This window comes from Pteronotus mesoamericanus, unplaced genomic scaffold (genome assembly GCF_021234165.1).
Source record: "Pteronotus mesoamericanus isolate MK-2021 breed Mesoamerican mustached bat unplaced genomic scaffold, CSHL_Meso_final contig_2, whole genome shotgun sequence".
Lineage (NCBI taxonomy): Eukaryota > Metazoa > Chordata > Mammalia > Chiroptera > Mormoopidae > Pteronotus > Pteronotus mesoamericanus.
Genome location: NW_026555084.1, coordinates 136,313 through 162,621, shown reverse-complemented (window position 1 = coordinate 162,621; position 26,309 = coordinate 136,313). Strand labels below are relative to the sequence as shown.

Below are 26,309 nucleotides of genomic sequence, written 5' to 3'. Positions count from 1 at the left end.
CACTGGCCTGGGAGAGGGCTCCCGAGGCCCCACCGGTGAGCTCACCTTGGCGCCACACCTGGGACTCACCTTGCTCTGCCAGCTGAGGTCACCTCCAGTGGATTGCCAGGGGATGACATCATCCCACAATCCCTCAGTGATGCCCCAGGCCCCGCCTCCCAGGTGGGAGAGGTGAGGCGCTTCAAGGAAGAGTCTCACTGGGCAGGGAAGGGAAGCCGAGGGCTCTCCCTCGGTGACCGTTCTGTTAGTCACCGAGCAACCTCATTACTCAACAACCCTCCTGAGTTGCGATTTCAGGCCGGGGTAGAAATGGGGCGCTGAAGGCCTAGGAGGAGCATCTGGCAGTGGCACAGCGAGTCCTCCAGCGTAGTGTCCCGTGATCCTGTTCGCTCCTCTCCCTCGGGTTCCTTAGTTCTTCCTGTTCTTTGATGAGGGGCAACTCTGGGAGCCTGCCAAGCCCAGGCCCTTGGCTCCTCTCCGCCCACGCCGGCGCCTCAGAGGGCCAGGGCCCCTTCAGTTTCTCCCTTGACCCCGGGTGCTGGGGACAAGAAGGAGGGAGGCAAAGTGAGCCCTGGGACTCAGGAAGAAGGCAGACCTGGGCCGGGGGACAGCTTAGCCATGTCCTGCTGTGTGACCTTGGGGGTGGGCCTCAGCCTCTCTGAGCCTCAGCCTCAGTTTCCTGTCATTAGAATGGGGATCAGGACATCTCACAGGGGCAGATCAGGCCGTTCCCGGCTGGATGGGTGGGAATCCCTGCCATCTGAAGGCTAAGCTGTGCAGGTCTCTCTTGATTCTGAGAACGTTCTTGTGACCCAAGAAGGCGAGAAGCCGCGGGTGTGTGGTTGAGCCCACTGTTTCTTATTAAGTGAGCACCAGCTGGGGCACACTAGGCTCTGGGGCACAAGGACAGGATCTTAGTAAAAGCAAGGTGCCCTCGCCCTGGCCCAGCTCCTTTCCCAAAGAAGTGGTCGTTGACAAGGCTCTTACAGAGCCTGATTGTATAGAGCCGCAGTCCCTTAGGTTTCAGCCCGTGCCCGGGACCCAAGTGGCCGCCTCGCGCTCTGCCCATAGCTACCCACTAGGCCGGCCTTTAGATTTGGCTCCCTCTCCCCGTGGGGAGTTATCTGGGAACCAGGCTTCCGACATGGCCATCCAGCGTTCACTCCAGGGCACCGCGAGCCCAGCACGGCCACGCAGAACCCAGTGCCTCTCCCGCCACCAGCCAGCTTCTTTCCCAGTGCACGGTTCCAGAAAGAGGCTGCGGTAGTCGCCGCGTGCTTCCCTCCGCCTGCCCTCAGGCCCGTCCGCCAGCGAGTCCTGCCTGCTCTTGCATCCCCTGCCCTCCTCTCCGTCCCTGCCACGCCTAGGCCAGGCCGCCATCTGTCACCTGCAGCCTGCAGCGGCCTCCTGCCTGGACTCCCTGATGCACCTTGGCCCCTCTGATCAGCCTTCCTTGCAGCAGACAGGGAGCCTCCTAGTACAGTGCAGTACTGACCGAGGCACCGGGTGCAGCTGCAAATGCGAAGGGTTCAGCATGGCCCTGGAGCCCCCCGGACCTGCTCCCCACTGCAGCCGTAGTGACCTTCACTCAGTTCCCAAGTGAGCCGCGCCCTCCCCACTTCCAGGCCTCTGGCCCGAGTCCCCCCTCCCTCTGCCAGAACAGCCTCCTCACCCTTAGACCTCAGCTGCTACCTCCTCCGAGAGGTCGTCCCAGCCGCCCGGCCCGGCCCTCCCGGGGCACCCTCAGCTCTCCATGAAAGCAGTGTTCATGGTTAGTGGGCGCTGTTTCCCTGGGAAGCCGTGGTGCCTGGGGGCTCCGTGAAGGCTGAGACCATGGTGGTCTCCTTCCTGTCACTCTGGTGCCTGGCAGGCTAGGTGCTCAGAAGGCTTGGTTAAATACACGAGTGTTGCTCACAGATCACAGCGTGGTGCTGTTGTCCCCAACAACAGAGTGTCATGGCTGTCAAGGTGTCTGTGGAGCCACCTGTCCCCAAAGATATCCACATCCCTGAAACCTGTGACTCTGTGACCGAATGTGAAAAAAGGACGTTTACAAATGTGATGATGTCAAGGGGCTTGAGATGGGAAGGTGGTCCTGGGTTACCCAGGTGGGCAGGGTGAGCTCACAGAGTTCTAAGAGGAAGTCAGCTGGTTAGAGAGGAGAGAACATGCCACACAGCCAGCCCGGAAGGTGAAGGGAGGAGCTGTGAGCTGAGGCAGCCTCTGGAAGCCAAAAAAGCGAGACAGTGGATTCTCCCCTGGAGACCCACTGTGGACGGCTGGCCTCCAGAAGTAGAAGTTAATAAAGGTATGCTTTTAAAAAATATATATATTTATTTATTTATTTATTTATTTATTTATTTATTTGTAGACAGAGGGGAAGGGAGGGAGAAGGAGAGGGAAACATCAATGTGTGATTGCCTCTAGGGCGCCCCCTGCTGGGGACCTGGCCTGAAGCACAGGCCTGTGCCCTGACTGGGAATTGGACCAACAACCCTTTGGTTGTCAGGCTGGGGCTCAATCCACTGAGCCACAGTAGCCAGGGATAAAGGTGTGTTGTTTTAAAGTCATTAACTTTCCGACAATTTGTTACAGCAGCCACAAGGAACTGATACGTTGGTTTGGTTGTTCTTAGACCTGGTACCGGCCCCGGGTTTGTGAGACCTGGAACATGAGATCACGGTGGCGTGGGAGGGAGTTGGCGTGCGCCTGCTGGGGCCAGGCTCGGATTCCTAGCAAGGCCTGCAGTCCTCGCATACGTCTTCAGACCATCCCGTTGACCCCCGCATAACAGATGCGTTCACAGGGGCAGCCTGTGCCGAGTTCCCCCAGAGAGTGGCGGAGCCAGCGTGGGAACCTGAATCAGACTCCCGTGCTCTTGCCACGCCCCCTCGCCTGCTCCGCTGCCCCGCCCCATCCCCCCCAGGGGAGCCGTCCCTGCAGCCTGGGCGGGCGCCCCCGTCACAGCAAAGGCTTCTGTGCTTGTCTCCCCCAGCGTGAACGAGCTGTATGTCGATGACCCGGACAAGGACAGCGGGGGCAAAATCGACGTCAGCCTGAACATCAGTTTGCCCAACTTGCACTGTGAACGTGAGTATTCGCAGCCAGACCCCTCCTGTAGGCGGCGCTGGGCGCGCCCTCACAGACGTGGGGGGAGGACTGGGACCAGCAAAGCGAGCCGGGCAGGCTGCCAGCAACAGGTAGCATGAGATTTCTCCCACTTTTGTGGGGAGAATATGATCCCATGTGAACATACTTGGTGGGTTTTGGGAAGGAAAAAAATAAGAAACTGCTAACGAGCTTTACATCTGGAGGGTATATGCTGCTGGCCGGGGGTCGGGGGTAGTTTCTTAGTTCAGGTTCCCAAGAAGCAGAGTCAGATTCTCAGAACATGAATTTACTGAGAGCGGGCTCTCAGGAGGAACCACTGAGGGTGTGAGGGAGGCGAGAGGACAAGCAGAGGTGTGTGGCTTGTGAATGGCGCCATGGTTTGTCCCACCTGGTAGCGCAGGGCCTGGCTCTCATTATCCATATCCTTGGTGTCCTTGACTGAGGACTGCAGGGTGGTGTGTGGGGGAGGGGGGGGTGGTCACAGAACCTCCCCAGCGCCTCAAGGCAAGGAGCCTTCAGCCAACCAGGTGTCGCCAGCCACCTAGAGGAGGATGCAGCTGTGAGCTCTTAGCAGCACTCAGAACACTCCCTTCTTCACTTCATACTCTACCTTATCTGTTTGTTTCCTTTGATTCAACCAAGGGGAGGAATTATTTGTATAAACAAAACTCATTGGAAGCCTGGCGTGTGGCATCACATTCTGGCTCCTTCCGTCGCTAAAACTGTCTGACCCTGGTTAAGGTAACCTTGCCAAGCCTCAGTTTCCTCATCTGTAAAATGGGCTTAGTGCTGTCTATTGCCTGCAGTTGTTGAGAGGATGTGGTAAGCTGGCCCCTAGAATTGTGGGTAAGGGGACTGGGGTCCTGGCTGTTTCTCTGCCCCAACGTGGCGTGCGACCCCCTTCCTTGCCATTGAAGGGCAGCGTGTTGGGTGGGTCTGCAGGCAGAGATAGGGAGTCAGCCCTCTTACTGCTTTGGGTGAGAATTACATCACAATTTTGAATCCACAGTGGGCCCCAAGCCAGGCAACCTGTTGGAATGGTCAGGTTTCTTTTTTTTTTTTATTTTATTCCTTCTCTTAGAAAAATAATTCATCTGGCAGCTTCTCATTCAGGCGTTGGCTGTGTCTCTGGAACAAGGAAATTCTTAGGCCAGAGGACTGGGACCCGGGGGACCGGGGAGGGAAGGGATGTGGTTCCAGGCTCTGTCCCAGCTCCAGGCAGCGGCCCAAGAGGGGCCCAGCGACCTCACACTGTGGCTGCACCAGCCCACAGGGCCCTGCTGCTCTAGAGCCCATACCCTGGCTTTTTTTTTTTTTTAAGCTTCAAGTTTATCTTATAAAAAAAAAAGTATGCGCTCACCATTGTACTTTTGGAAAATCCAGAACAGCGGAGAGAGGAGAAATCATCCATCCTTCACGCCCGCGACAGGCTCGGTGGACACTCCAGGCCATTCCGTCCTGTTGGCTTTCCCTTCCGCACATTTCTACACCCGCTGAGATCATGCTGCATGTACGATCTCATATCCTGCTTTAAAAAATGATGGGGTTTTTTGGTTACACAACTAATAAAGGAACACATTATTTTTTATTTTTAAAAAGGATAATGTGTTCAAAATATAGAAATAGAGAAAGAAAACGCTAAAAGAAATACACATTCCCCAGCGTGCTATGCCACCCCAGAGGAAGCATTTGTCAAGGGCTGGGACCCCTCACTCTACTCCTGTGTCCTCTGTCCGTCTGCCTGTCCGCTTACCTGTCCGTCAACAATCTTTTTTTCTGTAATTGGGACCCAGCTGCATGGGACCTGTCTGGGGTTCCTGTTTTCAGCTGGTCCCTTGGGGCTGTCCTTATATATCACTCATATAAGGTTAGTGAAACAGTAACGCCGGCAGGCACGCAGTCGGCTCTGAGCCGGGGCCAGGTCCCGATGTGAACACTCTGGCTGTGTCAGCGCATCAAGGTGAGAGGGGTTCTAGCAGAGTGGTCAAAGGGCGTGGGCTCTGGATCGAGGCTCCACGGGTTCCAATCCAGGCGTCATCGTTTCTTAGCTGTGAGGTCACCAGCAAGTGACTTAACCTCTCTGTGCCTCGGTGTCTCCCCAGAAAGAATGGGCCTGATAGCATTAACTTGCCCCCTGGGAAAATTCAGGTGGCGCGTTCTTACATAAAAGGCACTCTTAGTGTCTAGTGCATAGAAAGTGCTATTTTCCTTTTTTTTATCCTCAGAAACCTAGGATGGAGGAGGAAACTGAGGCACAGAGGGGCTGGGTGACTTTTGGGAAGCGCAGTGCCACACTCGGCTGCTGCCCTGCCCTGTGCGGCCTCTCCCACGTGCCGGTTCAGCCCCTTCCTCTACCTGCTGCCCAGCCTTGCAGAGGGGGCCGTTCCATTGGCCAGGCCCCTGCCGACAGGCAGTTGGGTTGCTTCCAGTTGTCACAGTTTCAAATACGCTCGCCCTGAGCGGCCTTGCACACGTGTCTGATCACGTGTGCATTCTGAGGATAGGCTCCCGGGGATGAAACTGCTGACTCAAACAAGGACCTGCTTGCGTTTTCTTTTAAGCTGAGTGATACGCATCGGCCTTCCCATATACCGCAGACCCGTGAGTGTCCTTCGTAATGGCCACATCCCGTTCTCTCCTGTGGATGGGCCCTCGCTCCCTTCCCCGTCTCCACTGAGGGAGCTGGAGTTGTTCCTGTTGTCCCCTTTCAGGACTGGCTCACTTAAAAAGTTACTTCCAGCTGCTCTTTCTCTGCATTGAGGCCCTCTTCCTCACGTCCTTTCGGGGAAATCGCTGCGCTGCAGTAGTTTATGGGGACCCGCCACCTCCCCCTTGCCGTTTGGACCATCTCGGGACAAGCCGTTGGCGTGCGCCTGCCCATTGCCCAGGGTGGGAAGCTGAGTCATGGAGGGGGTGGGACCACACTGCCGTCCGGACCGGGGCTCCCCAGGTCGCCCGTTTGGCGTATGGAGCAACCCAGAAAAGTGCCTGAGCTCCTGCAGGGCGGGGCCTGGAGGAGCAGGCACTGGGGCAAGGGAGGGTGTGCGTGAATGAAGGCAGGAACTAACGGTGACACCTTCATAATGAATGAACGAATGAACGAATGAACGAATGAAGGAGTGAGCCTCTTGAACCAGTGAGCCCAGGTTCCATCTGAGCTGCATTGTGGTGAAGTGTATTAGGCACCTGCCACTTCCTGTGCCTTACACCCTGTTCTAAGTGTTTTCTACACATATTAACTGTTTGATCCTCATGATCCTTCAAGGAAGGTTTAATTGTTACCACCCCATTTCCCAAGAAAGAAACTGAAGCGGACGTAGGCTGAGTGCCTCAGCCCAGGTCGCACAGCTGGTCTGAGGCAGGCAGGGCCCGGATTCAGGCCACCTCCTCCCCTTGACCCTCTGCGGCCTGCGGCCTCGCATTGGGTGGCCGTCACCCCCGTGCCCTGCACTCCTGCGTCACTGGTCACAGGTCCCAGAAGCTGCTGCCTCCCTCTCTCTTTCCCCTCTTCCTTTCTAGCACAGGCATGGCAGGGGGCGTGGGGGGCCAGCTCCCCCTTTGCCCAGAGCCTCCCTGTCCATCACGTGGCCTGATTTCCTTTCTGGGTTTCTGGGCCCCAGTGAGCACCTGGAGGGCCCCGGCCTGTCCGAGGAGGGGACGGAGCAGGGGGCTGGTCCTTCGCCCCCATTTCTCTGGGTGTTTGTGACTCTTCTCTCCTTGGCTGTCTCAGTGGTCGGGCTCGACATCCAGGATGAGATGGGCAGGCATGAAGTGGGGCACATCGACAACTCCATGAAGATCCCGCTGAACAACGGGGTGGGCTGCCGCTTCGAGGGCCAGTTCAGCATCAACAAGGTACAGAGCCCCTGGTCCCCGTCTCCTCCGTCCTCTCCCTCCCCAGGAACAGACAGCCAAGCTGTGCACCCACCCGCCTCCCCAGACAGCCCCCGGCAGGCTGAGGTCAATGCCCAGGTGTCTCATGGCTCCTGCTGAGAGTCTGGGGGGGGGGGGGTTCAGTCTCCCTGGGACTTGGATCCCCTGCCACCGACCCCCCACCCCCTTGTCTCACAGCACCTGGCGCGCCCTTGCCCCGCAGCCTCCTTATCCGCCCGCCAGGGAGCTGGCCAGCAGCCGGAAGTCAGGGTTCACATGTCTCAGCTGCACCGATGGCCCCAGCATCCCAGACCCCTTGCTGCGTCCCCCAGCGCCCTGGGAAGAGGGCACGGTGAGCCGGAGCTTGAGGCCTGGCTTTGCCGATATATTTTTAAAATCCATCAGAGGCACTGACGCAGGCTCCTAAGTCACAGGCTCTAAAAGCGTCGTCTTTTCTTTCTCCAGCCCAGTGTGTGCTGGTATGAGTCAGCCACCTGTGATGGATTCCGGGTGCGGGGGGGGGGCGGGTCACTGAGTCACAGCTCAAGCGGTGGCAGCGGGTGGCAGATGCACGCAGCCAGCCTCCTTGCCTCACTTAACTCCGAGAGCGGGGGGCCCAGGCCCCAGACACGGTTCTGAATTCTGCCCACGTCCCCCGGAGGCCACACGTCACTGCATAGGGAAGTCTGAAGGACACATGCCAGACGCCATCGTTTCTTTATTTCCGGGGATGGCAGGCAACGGGGACTTGAATCCCGACTTTATCTCGTGAAGTCTTTGTAATACAGATGAATCTCCGTGTTATCTACACAAGTAAAAACGACGTTTAAAGTATTTTTTAAATGCAGTGGCTCCTCCCCAGGCCCTGTATATATGCTGTCCCCTCTTCCAGGAGCAGGGTCCCCCTGCCTGGTGACAAACTGGTCCATCCTACGAGCCCAGCCTAGTGACAGCTGCCCTTGGCGTTGTACTTGTCACCACATTTAATCCTCCCAGTAACGCTTTGAGGTCGCTACCCCATTCTGCTGATGGGGAAGCTGAGGCACAGAGTAGTCACTGACCGTGCTCGTGACCCCCCAGCCAGGAGGTAGGGCCGGACCTGTGGAACCCAGCTGCTACCCTGTCACAGGTAATCAGGCCCTGAGCGGGCGGGGCTGTGCCTCCTGGGGAATCTCAAGCTGTCCATCCCTGCTCTCCTTAGACCCAGTGGCTTGCCCCGCCCTCCTCCCCACGCCCCGGGCCCTGGGCCCAGGCACCACGCGGGCCACGCAGTGTGAGCTTGCGGAGGCCGGCGTGCCCTGTGCTCCCGGCCCCTCTGCGTCAGCCCAGAGCCCGGGCCCTAGTGAAGACACGTGCTCCTGAGAGAGGTTCACAGAGTTCGAAAGGGGAACGCTTGCAAAATGAGTTGCAAGCCCTGGCTGGTGTGGCTCAGTGGATTGAGCTCCATCCTGCAAACCAGAAGGTCTCTGGTTCAATTCCCTGTCAGGGCACAGGCCTGGGTTGTGGACCAGGTCCCCAGTAGGGGGCACGTGAGAGGCAACCACACATTGACGTTACTCTCTCTTTCTCCCTCCCTCCCCCTCTGTCTAAAAATAAATAAATAAAATCTTTAAAAAAATAAAATGAGCTGCTAAATTATAAGCCATACCACTTCTTCTAAAGGGTGACAGTGTTAACGTGGAGTTTCAGGAAGCTCTGCGGGGCCTGCAGGCCTGAGGTCGTCCCCGACCTGCTATGGAGCCATCAGCCAGGAGTTGGTGGTGGCAGCTGCTGTCTCAACCCATGGCCTTGCGCCAGGTGTCCAGCAGGGCACTTCACAGACATGCCCCCTCCCCGGCCCCAGCCCCAACCATGCCCTTGAGTAGCCACCACTGATGCCGCATTCTGCAGGTGCGGAAGCCGGGGCTCGGATGGGCGGTGGCCCCTCCAGCCTTGCAGCTGGACCCACCTGGGGTCCACATCCAGGTCTGTCTGGCTCCAGGGCGGAGCCCTGCACCCTACCCTCCGGGGAAGCCCACCAACCTCCTGAGACTCCCCTCTCTCTCCAGGTCCCAGGCAACTTCCACGTGTCCACACACAGTGCCACGGCCCAGCCACAGAACCCGGACATGACCCATGTCATCCACAAGCTCTCCTTTGGGGACACGCTGCAGGTGAGCAGCCACGCTGCAGGTGGTGTGGCCAGGGATGGGCGCACGGGGGCTGTGTTGCCAGAAGAGCCGTCTGTCCTTCCTGGGCACAGAGCGATGGCCTCTGGAGGGGTCGCCCCCTTTGAGCCCCCCGCTCCATCCCACACCCCCTGTTTCGTTCCTTCTGAGCACACAGCTGCCGTTCATCATCAGCGGGCCGGCCTTGGAACCTCAGCCTGAGGCCTGGGGCCGGGGGGAATAGGGCTCGCCCTTCATGAGCAAGTACTCAGTGCTGGCACTTTCCCTTTGTCGGTGCAGCCTTATGAGGTGGGGGGGTTCACTGCTTCTTATAGACATGGAGCTGCTTGGTCAGGGACCCCCGCAGATCTGTCTGCACAGCCCTGCCTGCTCCCCTCTGTGGCCCCCTCGGCCTTGCTGCCCAGGGCCACGCTTTTACATAGGGTGGCGTGGTGAAGGGAGTATCCTGAGTCCTTGTTGTTTGATCGAGGCAGCCACCTCCAGGAGGCCCAGCCCAGCAATTTCTTACCCATGGCAGCAAACACAGAGGACCAGACACCGACCAGCCTGTCTCTGCTGGCTGCAGGGCAGGGTGTGCTGGCGGTCCTGGAGGTAGAGTCCCTTGCAGCCTGTGTGACAGAGGGAACCGAGGCTCCGAGGGGAAGTAACTGCCTGGCCCCAGCGCTGGGGTCCAGCGGGACCTGACCCCAGGCCTTGCTAGGGGAGAATTCGTTTCCTGGTTGCGGTTGCTGGCGGGTGGGGCCCCTCAGTGCCGCTGCACACACACAGGCACATCCACTGTCATGTCACTTACGAGCATTTGTGGCCAGAATTCAGACCCGGCCTTTACACCGCACCAGGCCCTCCTCACTCTGGTTCAGAGAATCTGTTCAGTAACTCGCCCAAGGTCACACAGCTTGTAAGCAACCAGGTGCGTCGGCCCTGGGTCTTCCTTTCTATGCCTTGGACAGTCCTGGATTCATCACACTCTTGAGAAATTTCTGCTCCACACCAGGCTCTGCCAGGCGCTGGAGTACCCAGGACAGACTGGCACATAGTTGCCCAGGATGGGAGGCAGGCTGGTGCCTACCATGTGCCAGGCCTGTGCGGTGTCTGTGGGGAGAAGTTGCTCCCCACAACTTCTTTATGAGACAGACCCTGATGAACCTGCATTTTACATACGAAGGAGGTCCCTAAACCAGATGGCACCTCGGCGTCCCCTCACTGTGCCTCTCCACAGGTCCAGAATGTCCACGGAGCTTTCAATGCTCTCGGGGGAGCGGACAGACTCGCCTCCAACCGTAAGTGTCGCCCCTGGGAACGGCCTGCCCCATGATTCCCAGTGCTGCCCAGAAGGAGTGGGGGAGGGGAGGGAACGGTTCGGGGCCCTCCCTGTAAGCCAGGCTTCTTCCCCACAGCCACCCTGGGAGGAAGGTGGAAGTCTCTGTGTCTTCCAGAAAAGGGACTTGTCCCTGGGAGACGTCTGCAACAGCCCCAGGCTCTCATGAGCACCAGCCATCGCGGTCGTCACTATTACCGTCCTTAGTTCTTAGAGCGAATCCCTGAGGTCCCGCAGGGAGCCATGGCCAAGCCCGGGCCCCTCCTAGATCACGTGGCAGTGTGCGACCTTGTCCGTGGGTGGCGCAGTCAGGTCTGGCTACCTGGGCCGCCACCCCCACCCTACTCTGTCTTCATGCTAAGCCCACCCCTCCCCGGAAGGCCCCCTCCCCTGCTCCCTCCCCACCCAGCTCCCTGGCCCAGGTTAAAGAGAGTTCCGCGTCTTTACACGCCGGCAGAGAAACGCGCCCACACTCAGGGGCCTGGACGTGCACACAGACCCAGCCTGGGAGGCCTGTCTGCGTGCTGGACCCTGCAGGACAGGCCGCCTGGCCTTTTCTAACTGCCTCCCCGAGCTCACCTTTCTTATCCATGAGGCTTTTCTTGGCGCATCTTAAAGTACCTTCTGCTTGCTAATCATCGGGAATCTCAGTAAGAGAGAACATCTCCTGGTGACCTGCCCCACCCCCAGGAACTCGCCCTTTGCCTTCTCTGTGTCCTTCTGAGTTCTTGTCCATGGACGGAAGTCATTTTTTCAAAGCGTGGACAGTAGTTACCTTCTGATTTTTGCACTCAGGCTCATTACGTAACCACAGTTCTGTCCAGTTTTTCCGGCGGTGACCGAGGCATGGCCGCCCGCCCAGCAGCTCTGCCACCAGGCTGAGTGCGTTTTCACCATGAGAGCGATGCGGCCGCTGCGCACGGTGTCTGCTTTGCCTTCATTCCCAGTGGCCTCCCAGCAGTCCGCACCCATTCGCGCTGCCCACATATGCAACAGCACCTTCCGTGCATGTGCGCAAATGTCATGGAGGGCGGGGAGTCACCGGAGGTCTGTGTCAGGGCAGCGCGTGGTCCCAAGGTAGCCGTCCACACGTGCCCGCAGTCAGCACCGGCCCCTCAGCTGCCCGCGATGGGAAGCCGATCGAGCTCAGGGCCCCAGGATATGAGCCGGCAGAGGGTGTGCGCTGAAAACTGCACGGACTCAGACAGAAGCCGTCTCCGGCTGGCTTCATGGCGAGAAAAACGCATTGGGGGATGGCTAGACGTAGGATGGCCTTTCATCTCCTCAGCTTTTAGGCTTGGTCCCCACGCTGGGCCTTTGCCTCCGAGGGGCCCTCTGTGCTCACATCTCCAGAGTCTGCCTCTTGTTCACGTCTCAGCAAAAACGCCACTGCTCAGAGGCCCCCCCGACCACATTCTCTGTAGGGACTCTCTCCTCCTAAGGAACAAGTTCACTGGTTTTCTCAGCTTAGGCCACTCTCTTTGAACATAGTGACACCTGGTTGTTCATGTTTGAGCCGTGCTGATGGCCTTGTGGTAGTGGGTTTATTTGTTTTTTTAAGGAGTTCTTATCTTTCAGGGAGACACCACTAAGATGTTTGTGGATGGATTGATGTGATGTCTGGGATTAGCTTCAAAATAAAATGCGGGAGGAGGAGCAACGGGGTAGAGCTGAAGTGCAGCTGGCCATTGTTGGTAACTGTGACTCTGAGAAATGGGTACATGGGAGTTCATTCTGCGATCCCCGTTCCTTCCTTCTTTCCCTCCCTCCCTCCCTCCTTCCTTCCTTCCTTCCCTCCCTCCCTCCCTCCTTCCTTCCTTCCTTGGGAAGGGAGTGAGAAGGAGATGGAGAGAAACATCAGTGTATGGTTGCCTCTCACGCACCCCCTACTGGGGGCCTGGCCTGCAACCCAGACATGTGCCCTGACTGGGAATCAAACCAGTGACCCTTTGGTTCCCAGGCTGGCACTCAGTCCACTGAGCCACACCAGCCAGGACTGATCCCTTTTTCTTACATGTTTGGGCTTTTCCATAATGAGATATGTGAAGGGTAGGGGGAGTGGGAAGGGTATGTGGGCCTGCGTGGATGGTGCTGAAGCCACCAGCCCTGAAGAGGGGTCAGGTGACAAGGAATCCACATGGGTGTGTTAGGCACAAGGACTCTAGTGGATATCTGACAGATTGTATCAAAGGCCCTAAAAATGGTCATTGCATTTGAGTCATCCATTCTACTCATGAGAGTGGAAGCTAAGGAAATAGTTAAGAGTGCAGTGATTTGGGAAAATGACGGCCATGAGGTCATTGTTTATAAGAGTGAAAATGAGGTCTGTGTCTAGCCGTGGAGGCTCGGGCGAGGCCGTGGATGCGGCCATGCCGTGGGACACGTACTGTCCCTGACCGCGGCCCATCGGAACCTCACGGGCAGTCAGGCAGCAAGCATTTATTGAGCACCTCCTACATGCCAGGCCATGTGCTGGGGGCTGCGGCAGTGCCTAGAACCGACACCACCGTGGAGCCTGCTCTCTGGGGTCTGTGGTGTTCAGTTTTTAGGAAGAGGTACAGTATGATCCAATTTTCAGAAAACCTAAACGTGTATAAACACAAGCCTGGCAGTTTATACACAAGAGTGAGACTCCGTGGTTTCCTGTGGGTGGTGGATTTGTGAGTTTTATTTCTCTTATTTGTGAACCTTTTTGGTACAAATTTGAACAGAACTGTTTTAAATTTATTTGTAATTTAGCGGGGTAACACTGGTTAGTAACATTAAATGGCAGGTGTAGCACTTTATAATACAACATCTGTATACTCAGAGCAGTAGTCTCCTTTCGTCACCGTGTATTTGACCCCCCTTTGCCCTCTTTGTCCCCCCCACTACCCCGCTTCGTCCCTGGTAACCTGCACTCGGTTCAACAACAGAACTATGACGGATGTGGTTTCCGTGCCTTCAAGTTGTTAACCGGGGCGATGGGCACTGTATTTCAAGTGTGGCCTTGGGCTCCTGGTTTAAATGCAGACAGATCCTGAGCCCCAGCCCAGGCACACTGAGCAGGAACCTTGGGGGGCGGGGCCCAGGTGTCTGCCTTTTCTGGGTGACTCTGGTGCTTTTATTATGTGAGGACCACTTTGGGGTCGAGCAGAGGGCATTAGGGTCTTCATGGGCTCAGCCCCGAGGCTGCAGGGCTCTTCCTGGGTTCTTGGGGGAGGCCAGTCTGCGGACAGTTCCAGGAGCTCTGTCCTTTCCTTCCCAAGACCCGGCGTGAGCAGGAAGAGGCCGTGGGCACCAGCTGCCTCCCCCACCTCTTACACAAGATGAGTGCAGGGCTCAGGGCCGCCTCAGCCAGGAGACCTGGATCAGGACCCACAGGCCCGCATCTCTGATTCCTGTTCTTTTAGCTCCATGACCCCTGACCCAAACTTCTCTTAGCATCCCAGAAGGCCCGGGGGAATTCATACCTTTCCCGGGCAGCATTTGGCAGCTCTGGGCCAGCGTTCTCTCAGCGCAGTGTTTGAATCCGGTTACCTCATGCTTATCAGAAGCTGACTCATCTGCTCTCCCATTCATGCCTCTGCTCAGCCATCCCTCCACCCGTTCATTCACTCAATAAGCATTTGCCACTGTCCTCTCGGTACCAGGCCCCGCGTAGGGTTCTGGGGACCCAGGGAGGAGTGCGGCTCAGTCCCTCCCCTCTGCAGCCTCCCTGTCGCGCGGGGGAGGGGGCGAGAGTTACTCTGGAACATACAACAGGGCCAGGTGGGGGGAGAACAGATCTCCCATTCATTGAAAATGGGGAAAGAAATGAATCAATTCTTCATAGATGCAGTTTTTCTGGTTTGCGAGCCCTTTCTTTCTAAAACCTAAACCCAGTGTGTTTCGAAAGTAACAATATTCAAACAGGACCAGAGGGTGCACAATAAAATGTGATCTTTATCACATCCTGCCTTCCTCCCCAGGGGCTAAAACTGCTAATAGTTTTCTGGGTATCTTTCCAGAAAATTCTATGTATTTCTGCATGGAGACGGTGTGAGCCTTCCCTGCCCCCAAAGCACGGAAACGTGTTATTCACCCTGTTATGTAACTTGGTTCTTCTCTTGACGTCACCGTTCCTCTCGGCACGTGGCCTGTCGCAGCACCCACCTCTCAGCGCTTGCCCTGTTGATGGACATTGCGTTGTTCCCACAAATGTACTATTAAAACCAGGAGTAAAGATCCTGACAGGTGGAGTCTTTCAACTCCTGGTGTCAGAGGGAGAAAATAAAGAGGGGTCCGTTGGTGATGAAAATGGGGAGCCCGAACCCCACCCCGCCCCCCAGCCACCAGCCACGCCAAGCAGGTTGAAGGCTGAAATGACCTAGAGCCGCCAGCCAGGCATTGCCCATCCCCCTGCCTCATTCTGCTGTGTCCTTCCCACAGCCCTCGCCTCCCACGACTATATCTTGAAGATCGTGCCCACGGTTTACGAAGACAAGAGCGGCAAGCAGCGGTACTCTTACCAGTACACGGTGGCCAACAAGGTACGCGGGCGGGCGGCGGCTGGGCCGGGCTGCGTGCAATAGCGCCCTCTGCCGGCCGAGAGCAGAGGCGACAAGCGTCTGAGCAGGGTTTCAGAAAGAGCAGGCAGGTGGCCTCCCGACCCGGGTCCAGAGATGGCAAATGTCTCCATAGCCCGGCATCTGGCTCTGGTCCTTCAGACTCGGGACCCTGATTGGTCAGCACACGACAGATGCTCTGGCTCTCAGGGCACAAGCACTTTTCCCGAAATCATGAGGCCCTTGAATCACACCAATGGCCGTTGGTTAAGAGGAATGTCCTGGGACCCCAGCACTCAGAGCTATGGAGAAGGAGGCAGGCCCCAGTGGGAGGCAGGGCGCAGTCAGAGCCAGTGGTTTCAAGCCGAGAGCCTCGGGCTTTCGCAGAGAGGACCGTGTGAATGAATGCCTGAAGCCCGTTGGTGACGCCCGCCTCCCAGCAGACCCCTTTACCTCCAAGACGCTGCTTTTTCTTCTGTTCCAGGCTGCCCAGACCCTTCATAAGTGATACAGTGCTTAGCTCAATTAATAATAACAACAGTAAGAGTCACAGCTGTCATTTCCTAGGCCCCTTTAATGAGCTGGACATTGTGCTGACCTCTCGCTGTCGTCATTGTCGGTCATCGCAACCGCTCTGACAGTGGGACTGTTGTTGTCCCCATTTTACAGACTCGACCCCTGACACACAGCAAGGCGGCCATTGAGCTACAAACTGGCCAAGTGGGGATTGGAACTGGGTTCTCCTCAGGCTCCAGAGCCTGGCCCCCTGGTCACATCGCCACTCAGTCTGAACCAGGGACAGGAGTCTGCCAGGCTGCGAGCTCCTCCCTCCGCTGACCAGAGGTCCCTCTGCTCTGCTCTGCCCGGGCCCCTCTAACTCTCCAAAAGGAACCCTGGCTCTGTGATTCTCTGGCTCTGATTCTCTGTCTCTGGGAGGGCACGTCCTTGTCACCCTCGGGCCGACGGCATCCAGCCCTTGGGAGAACACGGCTGTGAAGGAGGCCCGGTTCCGTCATTTAGTCACGTAGCCACTCTGAGCCTCAGTTTACTCACTTGTAAAATGACGCCCTCCTTCTAAGATTGCTGTCAGATGAGGCCATGCCTGTAAAACCAGGCACCGGATAAGGCTTTGGATAAAGGCTGCCCCTTTTTCATTATTTTTTCTGTCTCCCTCAGCCCTAGGCTGTGACCCAGACAGTCACCCTGCACCATCCGCGCTCCCTGGAGAAAGCAGACCTTGTTTTGCCCCAAGCTCCTTCCCCCTGAGGCTTGGGCAAGGGCCCAGGGGCCAGGACCGCGGGCTCAGCTCTCGCTGTGGCCTTGGCCCCAGCCCGCCCTGGCAGGGAGCGGCACCCGCAGGAACGGTGAACAGAGGGGGCAGGAGCCTGGGGTACCCCGGGGGTTCCCCTTGTCTCCAGGTGTGGTAGATGAGGGAGGGTAGCCCAGAGGTGTTCAGTGTCCTCAGGCGCCCGGACCAGAGAGGACACACGGTCACTCAGCCCCCGAGTACCCTTTTGGTCCGGCCGGGGGGCCTTTTCAGGAGGGCTGGCCGCAGGGCTGAGCCCTCTGGCCCCCCAGTTCTGTGTGTTCTTCTTCAAAGAACCTCAGCCCTGCAAGGCCTTCAGACCCATCTCCCCATCTGTCACACACTCCTCAGGCTGTCAGCGTGGCACAGCATGTCCCCTCCTCGCCAAGCCTTCCAGAAGCCCCTGGGGAGACACGGGCATTCATTCACGGCCCCCCTCAGCGCTCCATGTCCCTCTGTCTCGACATGTGCAGGGTCACAGTATTACACGCATTGTTAAGTCTGCTTTCTCCAGACTGTGGCCCCCTCAGGGGATGGGGCAGCGCTCACTCCCTGGGGGTGCCCAGCAGCCATCGCGGCGCCAGCATCGCATGCAGGAGAGGTGCTCAGGCAACTCTTAGTGCAGAAATGGATGAGTTTTGCATAGCCCAGGAGTTGAGTGAGCCTTCATTCACACAGAGCCCAAATCACACTTGTCCTTTTCCATCTCTGCTCTCTGATGCATATTTTAATTCTGGTGCTGCCTCCAGAATTAAAATACGCAGTTTCCAGGCAGCCCAGAGGGTCAGAATGCACCCAGCACTGTTGCCATCAGCATCGAAGCCTCTGGGGAAGGGGCTCGGGAGGGGGGGTGGCGGGGTCTGGCTCGCCTGGGGGACAGAAGGGAGGAAGCCCATTGTCGCGGGCTGCAGGGGGCCCTCTGTATCCACCCCCCAACCCCCCCCCCCCCGTGAGATGAGCCTCACATTCCCACCTCCCCCCGCCCCCTCCTCCTTCCCAGGAGTACGTCGCCTACAGCCACACGGGCCGCATCATCCCAGCCATCTGGTTCCGGTACGACCTCAGCCCCATCACGGTCAAGTACACAGAGAGACGGCAGCCTTTGTACAGGTTCATCACCACGGTGAGTAGGCGGGGCGCCTGCTGTGGGCTCCTTCCGTGGGCGCCCCCACCGGTCCTCGAAGCAGCAGGATGCAGCCCACGGGGCCTGGGGCTCAGGCTGTCCTTGGGGGGCTTTGGTCCCCTGATGTTCAGAGACGTCATCAGCATCACGTCAAGATCGATGGCAGTTCATCAAGAAAGCATTTTCCGGAAGGGAATGCCATGAAATTCATTCCTTGGGCACATCTGTATAGGGCTTGATGCGCCGTTCGTGGCTTTCTCCAATGTTTCAGTTTTGTGGACATTATTCCTCGCAGGGTCGATCCCGTTCTGTGTAAATCTTGCAGGGGAGACGCATCCTTTTCTTCCCGGGTCTGTTTTCCCGCCAGAGCTGCCGATATTGTTAGGTTTTTTTCTTTCTTTCCTTCGTGCCTTTTCTCTTTTCCCTTCTTTGCCGCTGCCTCCACCCAGCCCTGTCTTTGGGGCAGCTTCAAGCTGATGTCATTTTTCTTTGATACTCATGATTCCTGTCACGTATACGTTTTCCTGGCCTCCCATTCGAAATGGCAGGAAGGTCAGATGTCCGCAGCCAGGGCTGCATCTCCTAGTCTGTGAAAGGGGAACGGTGGTCTGTACCCTCCCTCCCGCGGGTCCTGGTGCTGGTTCTCAGCCCAGGACTCGGACTGCGTACCCAGAACGAGACAGAAGCTAAGGTACGAGTAGGCGCCTCTGCGCAGGGGAGCCCTCACAGCCCCGCGTCCCCGCCTCGCGGGGGAAGGACCTTCACGCCCCCTCCCCATTTGCTCCTGCAGTGCCAGATGGCTGAGGTTCGGAGGCCGTTCCTGGTTTTTTCAAGGCGGCTGAGCAATGAAGCGACTTCATTTATTCAGTTAACGTTTGCTAGAATCCGCCACATGCCAGGCCCTGGCTGGGCGAGAGGACGGATGAATGAGACGTCATCCCTGCCCCCAGGCTACTCCCGGCGAGCACCCAGAGGTGCAGTCCCCTCCGGCGGGGATGCCGACGGAGCCGGGCACCAGGCACGGCGGGACACGGCGGCGGGCACCGTCCCTTCCTTTTGGAAAGCTCTGAGGGAAACCCTGCGATGGGTCTGGAAGGACAAGGAGACGTTTTCTGGGCTGAGCGAAGGGGAGAGAGTCTAAGCAGAGGGAGTGGTGTGTGCAGAGGCGTCCGACAGAGCCCGTCTCCTGAAAGCCAGGTGGCCCGCTTCGATGGGGATGGGCTCCCGAGAGCTGGGCGTCCCAAGAAGGCCCAGGGCAGGAGCACGTCCTTGGTCCCCCAGAGGATGGACACCTCCGCGACTCTGGCCGCCAGCCCCTCCTCCACCTCCGCCCTGTCCACGTCCACCTCCACCTGAGTGCGGGCTGCACTGCAGGGAGCCCCTTGACATCATTAGCCTGCTGGGTTCTCTGAAGGGCCCCCCTCCGTGACGCCATCTTGGTTGCCATGGCAACGAGGGTCAGCCTTGAGCCAGCTGGCTGTCCCTGGCAGATGGCGTCATTGTGAAGCTTCAATGGCCCTTGTCACGGGACAGCAGATGTGGGGATGACGTTCGCACGCAGACACACAGCACAAAGACGCCCAGCGGCCCTGGGAAGGCAGGGTGGGGCCGCTGCGGAAGTGGGGGGCACCTGCTGGGACTTCTCTTTCTCTCTCTTTAAAATTAAGCACTTGCGTGCAAAGCCCCCAAACCCCAAACAGGGACCTCTGCAAATAGCTCCTGAGAGAGGCTACTGAAGAGGGGGCTTAGGCCAGGATGTCGTCATGGGGCGGCTGCAGAGGCAGCTGTGGGTGGGCTGGAATGAGGGGTGGGCACAGCCGGCGGCGGGGGTGGCTGTGGGTGTGGAGGGGACAGGCGGCCGGGGCCGCCCGCGGGCGATTCTAAGCATCCAGGGCCCGGCTTGTTCAGGGCTGGCCCTGCAGGGTCTCACCCCGAGCCTGACCAGAGCGGGGCCTCCCCTCCCAGAAGTCTCCATCAGACTGCCCGGGGCTCCCCTCTGGCCGCCCAGGGCCCCTTGCTCAGACCTCCGTTTAGTGCTATTCCAGAAAATTCCACCACTAAGAGAATAAACAGATGGTGTTTTTGACAACGTGCAGGTGATCCCCTTTAAAGTGCCCCCTCCCACGCATGCACATTTGTCCCCTGCCACTTGCTGAAGCCCGTCTCTGAGATTCCTGTCAAGTGGGTCGCGGTGACAGATCAGATGGCTTCGCGTGTTTTATTCTATTTGGGAGGAACAGCCAGAAGCCACAAAGTACCCAACTGAGCCGGCTAGTACTGACACACTCCCGATGGGCAGCAGGGGCAGCCGAATCAGACTTGATAGCTGCCTGCGAGGGGCTTCTCGCCAGTGAAATAATCCCCCAAACCTGAGATTGTGCCTCAGAGTTGCGGGGCCTGATTCAACTCTGTCCCTGGCATGTGGTACAGGCCATGGCTAGCACATTGGTGCTCAGAAATATACGTGGGACAGCTGCTTGGAAAACTGATGCTGTAGCTACATTTAGTGCACATCTACTATGTGCTGGAGCATCTTAGTGCTTTCCTCTTTAACCTCCCTCCCCCTTCCCCCGACCCCCAGGACCCTCCAGGGTAGAGGATTCATTCCTCTTTTATATATGAGTTCATTGAGGCCCAGAGAGGTAAAGAAACCCATCCGAGATCACACAGCCGGTAAAGGGCAAGGCAGGAACTTGACCCCAAAGCCCTCCTCCCTCTTTCAGAACAGTGGCTCTCAAGGATGGTCCAGCCACAGAGCCCCCAGAAGCCATGAGGTTGTTGGTATGACACCAGGATCATTTGCTACAGTGACTTCCATCCTGGGAATCAGGAAAAAAAAATTACAGCAGGAAACAAGGTGATGTTGTGAGCATGTGGGATGAAATCACAGCCACACACGTGCAAACCATAAAAAAAAAGCAAACTGTCCCAACTTGTGGTTTGCATGTTTTCTTGCTCTTACCTGATTACCTTTTGCTCATCTGTTCGGGCACCGGAAGGAATCTGTCATAGACGAAAGGCAGCAGGTGCCTGGCATGGGGGGAGGTGGCCGAAAGAATCGAGGGGACACAAGCCTGAGCAGGTTCCGCCTGCCAAGACCACGTGAGCTGGGGAAAGAGCAGCCTCGTAGCCGGGCTGGAGCGCGGCCTTCTCTGCGCCTCGGCTCACTCGCGCTCAGGCCTAGCGCCTCTCTTCTCTTGACCATGGCTCCAGGGGAGCAGGGCTGGGCCCTGTCCCCTCTGGTCTCCAGATCTGTGACAGCGACAGCACAGACGGGTGATAAATAGGTGTCAAACAATGAGCAAACAGCAGGAGGAGTGTCCACCTTGGTCCACCCCCAAGACAATTTCCGTTATCTGAGGAACAGAACAAACCCAAATGAGCAGCTCAGTTGGTCGGGGTACAGGGAGGGGGGACTGCAGTTAGCGCAAAACACTTCAGTTCAGATCCTTCCGGTGTGAGCAGAGCTAGGTCTTCCCGACGGCTGCGTCCCAGGGACAGATTGCTCCCGCTGGGTCTGCACATGGGCGGCCGGTTGGAACGGAAGCCTGGCTCAGGCAGAGACTCTGGCACGTGGGCAGAGACTGATCAGAACGCAGCGGGCGCCCGGCACGCACTCGCACAGCCGCACGGCTTCTCCCTCACCAGCTTGGCTGAGGGGCCCCCTCACTTCAGTACATTTGGTAACAGAACCGAGAAAACAAGGTACAAAGAAGCCGCCTGCGCATGAAGACGGGGGCCGAGGGCAGCCGGCAGGGTGGGGTGAAGCAGGGTGCTCTCGCTGGAAGGAGAAGGCCCTTTGCCGCCAGCCTCCCAGCCCTGGATTCTTGTCACCCTACGCGGTGGCTGTGTGACCTTGGACAAGTCAGCCCCTCCCCGAGGCTCTGTTTCCCCCGTCTGTGGAATGGGGGCCACTCATTTTCCCAGGCACTTGCAAGGACCGAATGAGAAGGCAGAGGGATGCGCCCTCTGAGGCCTGGCACATAGTAGGTGCTCAACCAAGGTGGGTTTTTTCCTGAGGCAACGGCAGGTAGTTTTCGGCTGCAGCCATGATAAAAATGGCTGGGGGAGGACTCCTGTCCTCACAGTCCCCTGCACTAGAGGGTGGGCTTGGGCGGTCCGGCAGGTGGGACACCTCTGGGTGGGGACCTCCACACCCGCCGCCCCACACCCCACCCGCTCTCTGCCAGGGCCCAGTCATCGGCTCCCCCCACCCCGAGACGGCCCTCCCCCCCAGCCAGGCTCCATGTCCTCATCCTTGGCTCCAGCCTGTCTGCCGCCGCCAGCTCCGATGGCTCTCAGATCCATTATTCATTTCCTCACGCTGTGCTTTTCCACAAGTGTTCCTAGCGATGCTGCCGGGACAGGGAAAGGGAGTGACCGGCTCCCTGCACTTAGTACGGCGGGCGGGCGGCTGGACAGAGGGCGTCTCGGTCCCCACGGTGAGCCCCATTTTACAGATGAGAGAAACTGAGGCCCAGAGAGGTGGACCAGTTGTCCCAGCCAGAGTCACAGAGCTGGGGTCCGACCCCAGGGACACGTGCTCCGGAGCCCGCCCTCTCCCCGGCCCCGCGTGGCACGTCTGTCCTGCTTGCGCATTGCACGCCCCAGGGAAGGGTTGGTGCGGTGGGACAACGGAGGGATTCAGCTTTCCCCGCGGCACGGCTGGAACGGGTCCTTTCCATGTTATAAGGAATCAAGAGCCATAATTAAAATGTAAGGGAAACATGCACACACACACCCCTTCCTTTCGAGGGAGACGAGCTGACTTCATTCTGGCCGTAGCGGGAGGCCGGGAAGCTGGCTGACCGCAGGGAGGAGGGCCGAGCGGAGGAACAAAGGGGCATTATGGACGACTTCTGCCCGAAGCAGAGTGAAGTGCTTGTCTCAGACTCACTGGGGCCTGGATAGCCAATTGTCCTTGTTTTCGTGTCTGGAGCCGGGGCTGCTGACCAGGGGAGGTGGCATGTGCTGGCTCTTGTGGGCCTTTCTGGCTCAGCGGCCCTGTTCCTTCATTCTCTCTCCGCACGCGCACACAGGTGGTCCCACTGTCTTGGGGCCTGGCTAGGAGGTACAAAGTATGGCAGGGGCGAGGGACCAAGGGGACAGGCAGTCAAGGGTGGCACGGACACTCCCATTTAATCCCGCAGCCGTCCCATTTGTAGAAGGAGGGAAACTGAGGTACAGGGTGCTGGAGGGTGTGAGGGCAGGCAGTGGGAGGGGCCCCTGCTCCTGGCTGCCACCTTGTGAGCGAGCCACCTTTGCCCCCAGCCCTGGGCGTGGAATCCTGCTCCTTTTCTGCGCAAGTCATTCATTCATTCATTTGTTCATTCATATTCATTTGTCTCTTTACTCTTACACTGACTCACTCCTTTACCTACTTAGTGAACCTGTACTGAGTCCTACTGCATGTCAGGGACTTCCGCTGTCTTCTGTCCCTCGGGCTTTTAGGTAAAGGAGAGATGAAGCAAGAGGGTTGAGGTGGGCCAGCGAAGCGGAGCCGCCTGTGGCCCAGGCGCTCTGCCCCTGACGAACGCCGTCTGTCACAGATGCTTCTCGGCGCCTACCTGGCCGTGACTGGCCACCGCCCTGGGCGAGTCCAGGTGTAACCTCCCAGCGCTGGGGATTTCTGTGACCACCCACATGGCAGCACCCAGGGCCCGCCGTGGCCCAAGAGCACCCGGGGCCCCTGCTCACAGCCCGGTCACGCCAGTCCCCGCCTGGTGAATTGAGCGAGTCAGGGAGGCCTGAGCGGCCTGTAGACAAAAGTGAGGGAGGCAGGGACATGGCAGATCAGGCGGCTGTTAGAGTTCTTTCAGCTTTTGAGCCCCCCCGCCCCCCGCAAAAAAGTGTCAGCTTCCTGTCCTCAGTTGCCTGGCAACCAGCACCTTTGACAGATGTGGGACAGTGGGGTCCACGCTGCTGAGCTGGGTGATACCAGCAGGTTTGCACGGGGTTCATGGCAGGGCCTCCTGAGTTGCCTAGCAGCTTCCAAGCTCCCGGGACCTCAGTTTCCCCTCATGCACCGCGGGGCCTGTGTCGTCTCCTGCTCTGGGCCAGCCCCGCGGCCAGAGCCCTCTGCCCGGGCGCCAGGGGTGTGTGAATCAGAGGCGCACTCGGCTGCAGAGTGTGTCGATGAATATAGATTTGTGTGTGTGTGGTTATTTTTTATTTTTTCATTATTTGCTCCATTGCACTTAAGTCACACTTTCCTATCCTCTGATCCAAGCTCTAAAAGCATTTTGTGGTATGAAATCTCCCATCATCTGATCCGCTCTACCGAAATAACCCGGCTCCCCTGCCGTCACCTTCCTGAAAAGTGCCCCTTCGTCATGCTCTGAGGCTGGCAGGGAGAGGCCTGGCCACCGAAAACACTTCTTCATAATCCCCCCAGCGCCCCCAGCCTCTCCACGCCGGGGGAGGGGCTGCTCCGGCTTCCTGGGCTGGTATTGCTAGGATGCCAGCTGCCCCACTTACAGCCCGTCTGCACAGACCCGCTCTGTCTGCGCTGGGCCTCACAGGCCCCTGCTGAGCTCATCTTGTAGAAATACTATTTTAAAAATAAATGCTGGTTCGATTCGCACTTCCTTCTCGCCTCCGCTGTGTCTCCTGGCCTCCTCTACTTGGCCCCGGAGGGTCCACTGAGGCGCTGCCCTCTCCCAGAATCCTCCAGGGGCCCGGGTCCTCTGGGGCTGCCTGACATGGCTTCTGCTGAGTCCTGCGGTCATTTAAGTGCCACTTAAATGTCGCATGTGGAGACGAGTGAGCGCTCTGGAAGCAGACGGACTTGGCTCTGTCACACACTTGCTGTGTGACTGTGGGCAAGTTATTTCCCTCTCTGGGCCATGTGGGTGCCTGAGTGAAGAGGTTCTTCCTTCCCTGGTATATGGGGTGCGGGAGGTATTGTTTGTCCTGAACAGCATGAAGGGTGTTCAAGGGGAAAATACTTGTAAAGTTCCCTTGCAGATCTCATGAACTTTTTAAATTTTCCATCATTCGGACTTTGATTGTTTTATGGCACCAGAAAGCAACTCGCAGGTCAAAACGTGCTGAGTAACACACAGCACGAGTTGGACATGTCACACGTGGAGTCCTGACAACTGTCTGCAAAGTGAGGAATCCGTCAGAGCTGGGTGGGCATTTCATGCCTGCGAAGCAGTAATGGCGTGTTTGGAGAGCAGACTCCACAATGTTCTGCACCCCAGCTTGGCCGCCAATTCCTGTGGCTTTAGACAAGCGATTCAGGGTCTCTGTGCCTCCATTTCCTTGGCTGTTAAATGAGTGTAAGAATCCCATTTACCTTGCTGGGCTGGTCCGGGGATTCCATGGCGGGAGGCATGAAGCGCCTCAGACCTTGCCCGGCGCGGGGAAGGTGGAAGCGCTGTCTTGTTTTACTGGGATGATTAAGTGACAGAAGTTACAGAGTACAGACGTGCAGGTGACGTTCATTATCATCCCCCTACTACGGCGATTCTTATTCTGGAGCAGTTGTGACCCCCAGGGAACATTTGATAAGGTTTGGAGACGTTTCGGTTGTCACAACAAGGAGAAGAGACTACGGGCATCTCATGGATGGCGGCCTGGGATGCTGCTAAACATCCTTCAGTGCATGGGACACCCCCACAGTGAATGATCTGGTCCCAAAAGATAATGGTGCCCTCAGAAACTTTGCCCCAGTAGGAGCTTTCTGGTGGCCCCACGGGCCCCTCTCCCCTCTGCAGCGCTCACCTCGGTTGTAATTTTGCAGTTCTCAGCACGATTATTTGCTCACTACCCGTCCCACTGGTAGAGCGCAAGCTCCCCAGAGGGAGAGACCTGCTTCCCCCTCCAGTCCACGCAGGGCACTGCTGCCTCTTCAGCCCACCCCAGATCGTGGCCACAGGCAGCCCCGCGCCTGGACCTGTCCGACGCACGTTCAAGTCGCAGGATTGCCGCTTGCTGGCCGTATGGCCTGGGGCCAGTGGCGCCCCTTCTCTGACCCTCCGTCCCTTCATCTGCAGATGGGACGGTAAAAGTCTGATCAGTTACAGAAGTGAGGACCACCGGCTCCAGGGTCCAGACATGCCTGAGTTCAAGTCGCGGCACCACCGCTTACTGCGTGAACCTAGTTACCTAACTAGGCCTCGGTCTCCTCGCCTGTGGGATGGGTTGAATAATCCCCTTCCTCACTCAAAAGGTTAATCTGGGAATTTAAGGAGCTGCTGATGATTACTTTTCTTATGAAATTCACCACCCAAGAAGGGGGGGTTTTGAGCCCTGATTGTGTTCCAGTTCCCACTGGTTGTCACGTGGTGGGCAGAGCCTCTGCACTTGCTGAGCTCACGACCTCGTGCTGCGGCAGCCGGCTGGCCTGGCTCTGCCTCCAGCGCTGACCTCTGGCCTCTCCCCCTTGCAGATCTGTGCCATCATCGGCGGGACCTTCACCGTCGCCGGCATTCTGGACTCGTGCATCTTCACAGCCTCAGAGGCCTGGAAGAAGATCCAGCTGGGCAAGATGCATTGACAGCCTGCCGGCCCTGTGGCCGAGGACCCAGGGGGCCCGCCCGCCCTGCCTCCGGCGTGGTGCCCTGGCTCCTCCTGCCTGTCTGGTCCAGGGTCTGGCTGCCTCCCAACACGGGGGTCGGGGAGGAAAGGGCGGCTCGCAGTCCGCAGCTACCTCTGTTCCCCGTGTTTAGTTTGAGATGAATGACACCGCCTGAAGGGGTGCCCCTTCTGCTGGGGAGCCCCAAAACCAGCATCGGGCAAGGGGTGCTCAGGGATGTTGGGGACCACTCCTGGGAGGCCGATAGTCCCTTCTCTCTTGTGGGACCAGTCCGGAATCTACGTGGACCAGTTGTTAGCCAGGCTTTGACAATCTAGCAGCCCCCGCCATTTGGACACACTA

General features: G+C 57.9%; 1 protein-coding gene across 3 annotated transcripts in view; it reads left to right on the top strand.

Moving 5' to 3' along the window:
- LOC129066476 (endoplasmic reticulum-Golgi intermediate compartment protein 1) overlaps nt 1-26,068 on the top strand; it is a 77,039-nt gene extending 50,971 nt beyond the window's left edge. Inside the window, exons 4-10 of one of the 3 annotated variants that reach the window (XM_054568040.1) lie at nt 2,996-3,090; nt 6,842-6,966; nt 9,033-9,137; nt 10,372-10,432; nt 14,881-14,981; nt 17,303-17,425; nt 25,821-26,068. In XM_054568040.1, coding sequence (XP_054424015.1) covers nt 2,996-3,090; nt 6,842-6,966; nt 9,033-9,137; nt 10,372-10,432; nt 14,881-14,981; nt 17,303-17,425; nt 25,821-25,928 — 718 coding nt within the window. In that variant the 3' untranslated portion in view covers nt 25,929-26,068. Of the gene's footprint in view, nt 1-2,995; nt 3,091-6,841; nt 6,967-9,032; nt 9,138-10,371; nt 10,433-14,880; nt 14,982-17,302; nt 17,426-20,148; nt 20,465-25,820 lie in introns of those variants that run through there. The other 2 variants (XM_054568039.1, XM_054568041.1) reach the window with 2 other exon arrangements.
- The last annotated feature ends 241 nt before the right edge of the window (nt 26,069-26,309 follow it).